Source organism: Cyanistes caeruleus, chromosome Z, assembly GCF_971803275.1.
Source record: "Cyanistes caeruleus chromosome Z, bCyaCae1.hap1.1, whole genome shotgun sequence".
NCBI lineage: Eukaryota > Metazoa > Chordata > Aves > Passeriformes > Paridae > Cyanistes > Cyanistes caeruleus.
Genome location: NC_141732.1, coordinates 817,233 through 829,796, shown reverse-complemented (window position 1 = coordinate 829,796; position 12,564 = coordinate 817,233). Strand labels below are relative to the sequence as shown.

General features: G+C 44.8%; 1 protein-coding gene and 1 long non-coding RNA gene across 10 annotated transcripts in view; one reads left to right on the top strand and one right to left on the bottom strand.

The window, feature by feature from the left end:
* RASGRF2 (Ras protein specific guanine nucleotide releasing factor 2) overlaps positions 1 to 12,564 on the bottom strand; it is a 120,923-nt gene that overhangs the window by 6,866 nt on the left and 101,493 nt on the right. For all 9 annotated transcript variants that reach the window (XM_086868035.1, XM_086868036.1, XM_086868039.1 and 6 more), the window contains 6 exons: positions 11,013 to 11,125; positions 5,044 to 5,104; positions 4,311 to 4,414; positions 3,215 to 3,299; positions 2,013 to 2,210; positions 433 to 512 (listed from right to left, as the gene is read on the bottom strand). In XM_086868035.1, the coding sequence (XP_086724161.1) occupies positions 433 to 512; positions 2,013 to 2,210; positions 3,215 to 3,299; positions 4,311 to 4,414; positions 5,044 to 5,104; positions 11,013 to 11,125 (641 nt within the window). The remainder of the gene's footprint in view (positions 1 to 432; positions 513 to 2,012; positions 2,211 to 3,214; positions 3,300 to 4,310; positions 4,415 to 5,043; positions 5,105 to 11,012; positions 11,126 to 12,564) is intronic.
* Positions 8,456 to 11,176, top strand: LOC147647960 (uncharacterized). Its single transcript, XR_015280522.1, has 2 exons — positions 8,456 to 8,791; positions 8,895 to 11,176. It is a non-coding gene; the product is annotated as an uncharacterized LOC147647960 (long non-coding RNA).

The window sequence follows — 12,564 nt, the reverse complement described above, 5'->3', positions numbered from 1 at the left end:
TGTCATATGAATGCATCTGTGACCTGACACAGGCTTAGTCCCAAGCCCTAAAATTCTTAGCTAGAACAATCCTGTTTTTCATAAAAACTTTAATTTATAAAGCTGGCTTCACACTTATTGAAAATGTTTATCAGTGTAAGTGAAACCCCAACAGGGAATGCTCACACAGAAAAATAGTTTAATTTCTTTCAGGAATTCTCTGGAGCTACTATGTTTACCCACCAAGGGCATTAAATCACAGCATATTCAGCAAAACAACAATGCCAAATAGAACCAACCTACATTTTAAAAGGTTATTAGGCAAAAAAAAAAAACCACCAAAAAACAAAACCAAATTAATTATTAAGGCTTAATCAAAGCCAGTTAATCTTTAACACATGAACTACCCACTGTTGATAACAAAACACAGTTGTATACTGTAGGGAGGCATACTTTTTGAGCATTTCTCTCAGGTTTTTAAATCTTCCTTCAGATGACACAGTCTTCTGAAGCTTGTCCATGAGTGCTTTTGTCTAGGAAGAAAATGCATTACAAACGTCACTGCTGCTGCATGTAAAAGACTGTAATTAGATTCTATCAAAGGTGTAATTCACTTATCATCCCCAGCCCATTTTTAAGAGCAGTAGCACAGGAATTCAGCCTTACTGCAGCTCCTCCTGTCTTTCTGAAAATGGAGATTGTGCAGCATTGAAGCTTCCCTGTGAGTGATACACAGAGCCTGTGCTGATGCTGATGTGATCACCCAGTGAGTGGAGGGGAACCCGCACGTTCATTACATTAATGTTCATTACATCAATGGTCTGGAATTCAACTTGCTGTGCACACAGTGTGAGAGAGCCCACAGGCTGCTGAGGAGCCTCTGAAGTTGGTGACAGCAAGGGGTGGTCACTGCCTTGGAGCTGATTTCACCTCCAAGTTCCAGAGAAAAAGTGAGTATAGAAATCAGAATATATCCATGTACAATATATTTATACACAAATCACTGTCAGTGGGCAGCACCAGGCCCTGGTTCCTTCTTAAGTGAAATAAGTTTGATTTTCAGCCTGCTTATGCTGCTGGCTTGAGACTTCAGCGTAGAGAATGACGAGAAATTCTTCATATTTGGAAGTGAATTTCCAATTAAGAAAGAGTTGTAGGCAGACAGAGTCACTTCCCTCTACAGAGCAGGCTGATGACAAAGCCAGACTGCATTCCCCACAGGTACCAGAGGACTGTGCCACAACATCAGTCTGCTGTGGCTTTGGTTTCTTCTTTTTTAACTGAAAAGCTCAAAAATCAAACAAATTATATCCGTAAAACTTTTTGGAGGTAAAGTCACTTGTAACAGTTTGTATTGAAAGAATTTTTCACAGATTTTTAAACAGAAGAACGTAGCACCAGCTGTGAGGCAGCTGGCAAAAAGCTGACTGGACAGGGTGGTGCAGTCAGAATGTATTTCAATTGTATTTCTCAGTAACATTTAGAACACAGAACATAAAAGACTGGATTATCTTCATCCTGACAGGCCTTTTTTTTCCATGTCTGTGTCATGTTTTTGTGGCTGGCAGTCATTCTCACGGTTTCTGCTGACATTCTCAGCAGCCAGGTAAGGGCTTGGGAGAGGCAATTCACTGCACCTACATTGAGCTCCTAAATGAGAAAGCAGACCTTTTATCAGCAGCCTCTTTCTGGGTAGAAAAGCCTCAGGGATTGGAGAAGTTGTGATCTTCCTAAAGGCTTTCTGCACAGGCAGATCCTGTTCTAGGCACTGACCAGACTTCAACCACACCCAGATGTGTCCATCAGAAAACACCTACACTTGGTTTACTCCAGCATTTCAGCAGCTCAGGCCAAACAGCCTTTGGCACCTGCCAATTACATTGAAAACGTTTTGTTCCCACAGATAAAACCCCCTGAATTTCGGGAGCAGGAAACGCCCGCGTGGTGGCAAAGCAGGAGGGGATCCTGTCTCTACCCCTGGGCACGGCGAGCCACGGGTCCCAGAGCCGCTGCCCCGGCCGCGCCCCTCTCACCTGCTTGGACACCTTTGCCCAGGTTTTCTTGAGCCTGTAGACAGCGCTTCTGTTGAGGGCCGAGGTGATCTCCAGCACGCCGTTGTAGTTGTGCAGGCAGCGGCAGATGTCGGCCACCGCCACCCACTTCTCGATGGCGCTGGCCCGCGAGGGCGCCTCGGCGTAGCTCATGATCTGCGAGGCCACCAGGTTGCTCATCTGGCCACGGAGAGAGGCAGGGCTCAGGGAACTGACCCACAGTCCCTTCTAACATGTCACAAATTGATGGGCAAGGCAGGAAAACCCCCAGCTAGGCAGGACAGAAGTGATGGCTCCGGGAGCACGGGTGAGGAAGGGCTGAGGGAGCTGGGGGTGTTTATCTGGAGAAGAGGAGGCTCAGCACAAACCTCATCTCTCTCTTCAGCTCCCTGAAGGGTGGCTGTAGGCAGCTGGGGGTCGGGCTCTTTGTCCTGGCAGCCGCCGACAGCACGAGAGGAGCCAGCCTCGAGCTGCACCAGGGGAAGCTCAGGTTGGACAGCAGGAAAGAATTCTTCACTGACAGAGGGACTGGGCACTGGGATGGGCTGCCCAGGGAGGTGCTGGAGTCACCATCCCTGGAGGGGTTTATAAAAAGACTGGACGTGGCACTGAGTGCCATGGTCTGGTTGTTAGGGCTGGGTTGGACTCGATGATCTTGTGTGTCTGTTCCAGCCCAGTGATCCTGTGAATTCTGTGATTCAGAAACCCAGGGAAACAACACTGGAAACAGAGCTGGAGGCAGGGGAGGGGATGGGAACAGGAAAGAAGGGTTGGGGATGCAATGGGAAGGTCTCCAAGCCATCAGTGATAAACCTGGAAGTCTCCCAGTACAATTCAAGGAAAATGATAATGGAGAAAGATGTGTTTAGGAATACAAAGGCATGGAATTGGTGTTATATTTCTCTGGAGAAATTAGTTTCTTCAGTAGGCTGAAAGGCACTGTGCAACGGTTTAAAATGTTCTACTCTCTTAAATTGCCACTGAAATGCTGAGTACCAATTACTGGAAACGAGAATCTTCATCTGGTTTGATTTAAATGGTTCATTACAAAGAGGCTGCAGCATTCAGTCACTAATAGATAACCCATTACATCACATTGCAACAAAACCCAGCATTTTTGATCCAGAGGCCAGAGACAGTCCATGGGGTTCCTAGAAAGCAAATCTGTATTTGAGTGTACTTACATCATTAAAGTGTTGACTAGTTTTCATAATATAGGGCGTTCTCTCATTTTTATCCACTTTCATCCAGCCCTGCCCAAGGAACTCTCTAGACATTGATGGGATAGGAAAAAAGCAAACAAAATCATCATAAATGCAGTACAGAGTCTGTCTGTAACCACAGCCTAAGCAGATTTCAGTGATACCTCAATTTGCTGGGAGCTAATAACGCAGCTTTACATTAATTCCAGAGTCTCACTATACCATTTCTAATGCTGTCTGAAATGGTAAATATTGTAAAGAAGATTTATTTTTCTCTTAATCCCCTCTGCCCCCATCACCCCATCCTAATTTCCAGTGCTGTGACCCTATTTACACCACATTATCCTTTTATGTGTGCAAAGCCTTTGGTCAGGGGCTGAGCTGGGGTGTGGTGGCCACCCCAGCCTGGGGGTCCCTGTGCCCCCAGGGGACACTCAGTGCCAGGAGTGTTCTCTGTGCCCTCTCCAGCACACAGGCAGTGCAGACAGCGAGGAGATAACCCAGGGGTGAAAGGCCCAAAGGGGCATCTCTGGCACCAAAAGGGTCAGGTCCCAGCTAAGAATCAACATCTCAGTCTGGACAGCAAATCTGGGAAGAGAGAGGAGAAATATTCCTGACTGTCCTGCAAACTCTAAAAGACACACGAGTTACCACAGAGGCAGAAGCCTCCCACAGCCTGAGAGTGTTTGAGACTCCTCCCTGGAGTTTGGATCAGATTCCGTGGTTACTTCCCTGGGGACTGAGGGAAAGGATCTTGGTGTGTGCCCCCACAACCCCTGGACAGGAAGATGCATGGAATCCTCGGTTGTTTCACTTCTTCCCTTGCTGTAACATTATCAGGTACCCTTAACCTCACACTGTGTACTCCTTCTAGTAGTTTCCTTTTTGTCCTTACTCCTGTGAGTACTGGCTCGTTTCAAGCCTTATGTCTGGCATTTCTGTGTCTATAAAATAAACAATTCCTTCTGTAATAGAGCAAATCAGCCATTGTTAGATAACTTGTGAAGGAGAGGGGGTTTTGGGGTGCTGGCCACCTCAGCAGAGCTCTGCAGAGGCCAGAGGAGGGGTTTGTGCTCACTCGTAGGGGATGCTGCGGAACACGACGTGGTCCAGCAGGGTGATCTGCTCCGCCAGCTCCATGGCCGACAGCGTCTCGAAGCTCTCGGGCTTGGGGCAGTCAGGCTGCAAAAGCAAGGGCAACACTCAGGGCTCTCTCTGCGTGCCACGGGCCACCAGCAGCCACCTGGGCACCTCCCACACCGCGGCGGGAGCAGCTTCGGCGTAAGGAGAAATAAGGATTGACAGCACAAACACCCGGCTGGAAACCCATAAAGCAGGAACACAGCAGCAGCCCAGGAGCAGGAGGGCAGCTTAATTAAACTCTGCACATTCTGCACCTCTGATTTCACATACAGTAATAGCTTCCCCTTTTTTTAAAATCCTGAGATTTTACCCGAATACTAAAATTTTGATGTGTTCAGTTTTGATACGGGCTCCAAAATCTTTACAATCTTTAAACTGAAATGGACATTCCTGGAATAAAAGATCAGTATATAAGAATATATACATTATCTATAAAATAATATATCTGATATACTAATATTTATTAATATATATTAGATATGATACGATATATTATTATTTATTTATATATTATTATTTATATATTTTTATATTATATATTTATTGACTCAAACATACAACATTTCTATAGGAATATTTATATACCCTATATCCTATATATTTAAACATCCTATATTTATAGGAATATCTATAGGAATATTTATGCTTAACTCTCAAGAGGAACTTACCATCTGGATGATATCCTCTATTTTCAAATGGTTATCGTCTTGATCATCCTGAGAAAGAGTCCTGGAAAATAAAGTAACAGAAAATCTTAGATAAAATAATAATAATAATAATAATAATAATAATAATAATAATAATAATAATAATAATAATAATAATAATAATAATAATAATAATAATAGTTATTGTTGTCCATGGTTATGTGAAAACCTTATCATAGGTCAGCAAAATGGTTTATCTAAAATAAATCCTAAATCTGCCCATTGAGGAAGTAAACAAAAAAAAAATAAATCTGTAACCTGAAAGGTCATGTCTTGCTCTCAGTAAAAGTGTACAAACTGTTGCAACATTAGAGACACGTAAGCTAAAACATTTCCATGGATTTTTAAGATCCTGGAAATTGTCCTGTTCATTGTCCCACACTGAGCTCTGAGTGTGGAAATGGACAGCAAACTGCAGCTTTTCCTTGTAGCAAGGACATGATTTCCTTTCAGCAATAAAATGTGAATGGATGTTTCCAGCTCTGTTACAGAAAACCTGTGATTATCATGGTTATTTGGGAGAAATGGATCAAAAATTAACTAGGCAAAAGTAAGCATTGATCAAACACCACCTTCCCTGATGTAGTGTATTGGCACATAATTACAAGGTCTTACTCCTTCATGTGGAAATTACAGACACAAAGAAACCTTGAAAACGTTGGATTTATGTAAGAGAGGAATGAAAAGATGTAGGGAGAAGGAACATAAGTAAGACTGCATTGCATACAGGTAAAATCCTGCAAAAGAAAGGCCCTGTAAAATCTAATTTTTGATCAAAAATCAGGCCTGTATTTGTGAGAATCAGCCTGCAGATATCAGCCTGTTCTTCTGGAAATCAATTTTCACCTGTAAGAAAAGGACTTGTACCCGTGAGAAGTGGTTCTATACCCATGAGACAAAAATGTTAACAGCTTAGGGGAAAGAAGTCCTCAGCAGGAATGTCCACTAGCAACACTGCTAACCAATGAACTGAGCAGCAACAGGTTACTAACCAATTAGAATTAAACAAAATGCTTTCAGAAACCATGTAAGAACGAGCTGTGAACAATATATTTGTTACATGAAGAAAAGGTGTCGTGTCCATCTCTACTGCCACAAGAATGTGAAAGGAGCCACGCAGACAGCACCTCAGACACCTCCTTCCCTTCATCTGCAGCCCTCCAAATCCTCACAGAACCCTTCTATTTTTATTTTTTTCCCCCCATAAGGGCTGGAAACACCTTGTGTCTGATGGGCAAGGCGTGCTCACCTCTGCAGGAGAACCCTAAGCTCCTTGCTGGGATAATGAGGAGTGCAGCCTCAGTCCCTGTAAATAGCCTGGCAATCTGTCCTGCAGAGCAGCTTATTTTGTGCTGCTCCTCACGCCTGGGGGCTGCAGGAGGTGTTCACCCCATAGCAAGAGGTTTTAGAGGTTTTTTTCCTGGCAATGGAAACCTCATGGGACCTGTCCCTCTGCCCCAGACATTCCCACCAATCTTGCAAAATCCACCATCCAAGTTACTTAAATATAACTTTATGTTAGATCAGGTTCTCTCCTTTGATACAGACATCCTTGTGCTTGCTTAATATGAAATAAAGTATGAAACATGGCATTCCTAAAAGGCTGAAAACGATTACACTTCCCCCCACACTCTCTACCAGGACATCTCGTGTTTTATGTGGACTCTCAAGGTGTCATTCTAAGCAGATGCTCTTCTCCTAGCACAGTGGTCTCATGAAATGAACCAAAACCAACTCTCCTTTTATCCATAACTATTCTACACCGGAATCTGCAGAGGGCAACAGGTCTGGAGACCGGATAATGCTGTTTTTTGATGTCATCAACAGCAGATTCCACTTCAGTCCGTGCTGCTGTCAGCCTTGGGACACCCAGTGCCAGCAGAGGACTGGGGACACTCATGGGCTGCCAGCCCTGCCTGGACAGCTCCCTCTGCACTCCCTGGGAGCTGGGAAGAAGCAGATCCTTGTGGAAACAGTCCCAAGAGACAGCAGAGGCACAGAGGGGCTCCCCTGAGCAGGGTCAGCCTCAGGGAGGACTGAACAGTGTCCTCAGAAGTGAAGAACGAATGCTCAGAATCACCAGTTAAGATTCTTTCTCTCCCACTATTCTTCATGCCTGAGCAGGCCAAATATTAAAATAATTTTCTATTTGAAAATATTTTAAAATATTAGCACTTTGTTCTTTCTTTTTGGTACATAAAGCACATAAAAATATTTAAAAGCGAGTGCAAGTTAGAGAGTCTGAAATGTGTTGTTTGGTGAGACCACACAAGGCAGCAAAAGTGTTCATCCATCCCATTTTGACATCTGCATATCCCTCAATTTCATTTATGTTTAGTCTAAAGAAGAAGGAGGAGCTGTTTCTTGAAGCAACTTGGTTTTCTCCAGATAGGATTATCTATCAAAGTTATTCACTGCTGTTCACTCTGAATTTAAACCTTCCTGCTTCGTTACCAATTAAATTTTATCTAGATTTCAGGGGTTAGTAAATAAGGCTGATAAAATCTCAAGCAAAATGTACATTGAGAGGTTTGCCTGGCTTTCAGAACAGATACCGAATCAAAAAAAGCTTTTTTACCCTGAAGAGAAACCCTGTCAGTGCACACAACAGAAACCCCATCATGCAAGAAATACCAGCTGCTTTGTTTGATGACTCAAGGCATGAAGCAGCTCAGCATCTCCCATCAACACTCTCCTTGTCATTCACATTCCAGGCAGAGCCTTTCCCAGAGCTGACTGATGGATCTTAGGAACAAAAACCAACCTTTCCTGCTCCTCTCATCTCTGCTAACAAGGGGATGGGTTTCCCAAGGATGTGCATGCATGCAAAGGCTGGGACAGTTTCTAAAAGGACACGTTTTTACCCAATATCCTTCAGGGAGACATAGAGAATGCCAGTGCCAAGCCTCAGAAAGCATGAACGTTTTTTCATGAATGCTTGGAACTGAATTTTTGACAAGAAATGCTTGTCTTAAACCCATTCTGCATTTGTCAACCTTTCAGACTCAAGAGCAGACTACAAAAACTGAGATGTGGGGAAGCCAGGCCCTACAGTGACAGCTGACAGGCAACCCAGAATTCTGATAGAATACATGTTTTAGACAAAATGCCTGCAGCAAGCACCTCTGCAGAACAACAAAATTTCACAGCACTCACTCAGCAAGTGGGTGGGTGACTATTTTTACGAAGGGCACATCAACTGGATTACTCCTTCCCATTTTCAACCTGTCCCAGAGAAAGCTTTTGAACGAGAGTTTCACCAAAACTCCCAGGTACGACAGATCTGCTCTTTCTTATGGAAAGCACGCTGTCAGAAATCTTCAAACAAATTGGTTTCTAACAACAAAAGCCCTTCAGCTGCAGGTAATTTGTATTTCCCCTCCAAGCAGTGTCAGGTGGCAGTCTCAGTGCAGAGGGGAGGCAGAAGGATGACATCTCTCCAAGGCAGCCCCTGGGGCAGGAGCCGAGAGAGGAGCACGAAGCTGGCAGCACCTCTGCACATCTGCCAGAGGACACAGCCTGGGGTCTGCAGGACATCCAGGGGGATTCACAGCAAGTCCCTGCCTGGGTCCTGTCCCAGTGGAGAAGGAGCCAGGACGCCTAAATTCAGAGGTTTTTGGTGGAGAGGATCTCCTCCCTGGCAGGGAGAGGCTGTGGCAGGAGCGCTGCATTCCCTGCCTGCCCCCTGTGCTGAGGTTTGGTGCCCCAGGTACACACAGGCTGCCACCACAGGGCTCTTTGGCAATGCAAACCCTTCACAAGGGCCTTGGGGAAGGCTGAGGGAACTCAGGAAATCGTTTTCTTCATTGCAGGCCGGCCATCCACACTGAGAGCGTGGTGTGCAGGCTGACAGAGGGTCCCCGGTGCGGTGCAGAGAAGGGAATGATGCTGTGCCAGGGACCCTGCAGGACCAGGAGCTCCTCAGGGGAGCCTTGTCCCGAGGCTGAGCAGCTCTGGGTCAGCAGCAGCTGGTTCCTGCAGCCCTCTCTGGAGACAAGAGACAGCCAGAGCACCCCAGCCTGGGCCAGATCAGCGCTTGGTGTGACCTCCTGAGGCAGCCAGGGCACCACGGGGCAGAGAACAAACCCCACACCCTCCTCTGCACCACACAGCACTGGTGTTTCCTGGAAATGCTGTGGTGTTTCCTGGAAATGCTGTGGTGTTTTCCTGGAAATGCAGGAAAAGCTGTGTTCCTGCAGCCCTGGGCACCTCTGGGTTTGGTCAGGTGTGCACAGCTCACCTCTGCTCGTTTCTCACCCTCCACAACACCAGCTCCAGAGCTGTTCCAGGATGCTCTGCCAGGTTAAATCCCCTGGCAGGAGCCACCCCCCATTTCATATTCTGATTATTGCCAAGTTGGGCAGCTGGTTCTGCCCTGAATGCACCCCCAGGCTGAGGAGCTGCACCCTGGGTGCCCCAGGACTGGGTGCTCACAGCCTCCATGGGACCCTGCTCCCACCAGCAAGCCCATCAGGGCTTTTTTCAAGCTTATAAATAAAAAAAAGCTATTTTAAGAATGTACAATAAAAATTAAGGACTGTGGAAGAGCAAGGGAACGTGCCAGTTTCACAAAATATCACAGTATCACAAATAAAGTTGCACACAAACAGCTGCAAATTATTCCTTATAGCCTGTAATGCCCTTTACTTCTGTAATATTATATTAATATTAAATAAAATATATTAATTATGTCCTGTAATTCCTTACTCTCTTTCTGAGAGCCTGTGTCTCCAGCAGCAACTACAGTGCCTTGTTAAACTCTGGAAATCACTCCTAATTACCAGACATTTCCCCAAAATGTCACCCTTTCCTTTCCAGTGAAAGGGTGAGGAATTGGATTGAAATTTAATTCACAAGGAAGTAGGAGTGAAATATTTCACATCAGGTGGTCCAGCATCCATGTCTGTTTAGCAGCACTGCTAAACACTCTTGAAAAGCAATAAAGGAGTTTTTAGCCAAGGCTAAAAGGAAAAACTCTTTTTCCATTTTTTTAATCCTTTGCAAAAAACAAAACAAAACAACCCCAAAACAAACCAGAAACCAAAATTTCAAAGAATGGTCAAAAATTCAGTCTGAATTTCTGGAAAATGTGGAAAAAAGGAAATATCTGATGAACATATAGTGATACACCATATAATGATACAAATGGTGGATCAGACAGTGTGCTCAGGCACATCATTTCTAGGAGGGGAGAGAACACAAACAATAACAACCATTTCCTAGAACAGCAGTAAAAGGATGCAAATGGAGACAATTCATCATTTGCACTATGTTTACACATGGTATTATTAAAAGGAGGATCATTTTTGTTTATGTAAGAGGAAAAGGTGCTTTTAATAAGAACTTATCTGTGTTTCTCATTTTCAGTTTGATATTTGTCCTCACAGGTGAATTTTTCAGCCATTTTTTTTCATAAATCTTTTGGAAACCTGTCAAATGGTCTTAGAAAATTCAGGCATACTCTATTTGTTGCACATGTAATGGTTTATCTGCAGAATAAACGTCCGTAAATGTTAACAAAACACACTGTAGATTTATCTGTATATTCCATGTTGTTTTATTTTATTCAATAGCCTGTAAATGTCTCAACTAATTTATTTATTTGCTTAGTCTTTAAATGCTTACTGCTCCTCAGGATTGCAGAAAAATGTACTTGAAGATCAGTGGCTATAAAATATTTGCATTTTGTAGACAGATCTGCTCTCACTCATACTTGAGGGCTGAACTCGTGGCTGTCAGCTGTTCTGCAGCAAAGCTTTCCAATACAGGTATTTTTATGAATGAAACAGGCTCTGTTTTATGGCTCATAAAACACTTAGTAATCCTTCAAAATTAAATCCTCTGGAGGAAAACCCAGCCCTGTGAATTCCTGGATACAGAGTGTGTGTCACTCTGTGCTGCAGTTAACAGGTGAAATAATCAGAAATTACCTCAGTATGTTTGCAGTAGCTTTCCTTTCTTGTGGCAGAAGGTCAGGGTCTCTCAAAACTTCCTCCAGCAAATTTAACACGTTCATTTTCAGCTCGTTGTTCAGCTCAAAATCCTGAAAAGGAAAAAAGTTTTACTACCTTTAGGCCTAACAGTTTTGATCAAACAGCTGGAAGGATATACTCTAATGGGCTTGCCCCCTTTTTTTGGGTTTTTTCCCCTATTAGGTTAGAATTTTTTTCCTACTACTATGTTTGAAAATATTTATAGAAAGCTGTGGTAGTGAAACTGGCCACAGAAGTAGGATGTCCCAAAGGCTGGGAATTTTCTCCTTTTTGACCTTTTCCCTCTGAGTGGAGATGGGATGATCAGGTGATTCCTTTTGGGAATTACCACCTGCATCTGGCCAAGACCCACAGCATCCTCCCTGTCCCCTGTGTTTAATTGCAGCAGTAAGGCAGGATCCTTGGCTTCCCACCACTGCTTTCTGGAGTTTCTCTGCTCTTCTGCCTCCCCTCTGGTGTTTTCCATCTCCTGCCCACCCTGTTGGAAGGGACTGCTTTTTGTGGAGTGCCCAAACTAAGGCGTTCACTAAACAAGCTGGCCCTGCACCCAAGAGCTGCAGCATTTTAATTTCCTCTGGGGCAGGCTGATAGCTGACACAGACACCTGGCTCCCAATTCTGCACTTGGAGGAGTCAGGAGAGGAGAGTTTTGGGCATTCCTCAACCACAGAATGTTCATGCTCTGAGGTGGGAGCTTACAGGCAAACCTCGGGGCACACTCCAGAAATTCTTGTACTGGGCTCCAAGCTAGCATCTCGATGGGAAAGCTAAAAACCCTTCAGCTGCCTGGTGCAGCACAGATCCTCCCCGAAAACCCACAGGTACCTGCAGGCAGGACCAGGTGTGTGCAGCTCCCTCCCGTTCCCATGGCAACGGGGGGCATGATGCTACTGAAAATGGGGAATATTTGGCACCTGGGCACAGGAGCACCGTGTTTCATTCCCAAAGAACCCTGCTGTGGAGAGGGGCTCTGGAGATGTGTGTGCCAGCCCAGCCCACAGGAGCATCACAGCACTCCCACCTTTGCTGCTCCAGAGTCTCCTCACCTGGGCCTCAGCTAATTAATACCCTGGGACCAATCAATATCTGTGTCTCATTTTCCTGGAGGTGTTCATCTGCATGTTAGGGTGCTGAGGAATAGGAAGCTGCAGCATTAAGCTTTGGATGGGGGTGTCAAACATTCAGCTCGAGGCCAAGTGAAAATTATTTCTGGGCACCACATTCAGTTTTCTAAAACACATTTTGCACAGCCACGCTCTGAAATGCCTCCCCTGGGAGCTGTTGTAAGGAAAGACAAGAAAACCTTTTCATATTTTTGGGGTGTGGAAATGGGGCTAATGAGAGAAAACAGGAGGAACATAACTAAACTACCTGACAGCACGCTGGTGATTTCGGAAAGACAATAATTCGGAATATAAAACTATCAAAGCTCAGTTAAAGGAGCAACCTTGATCCTGCACGAGCCTCAGCAGCAGAGTAATTGCTGCCAG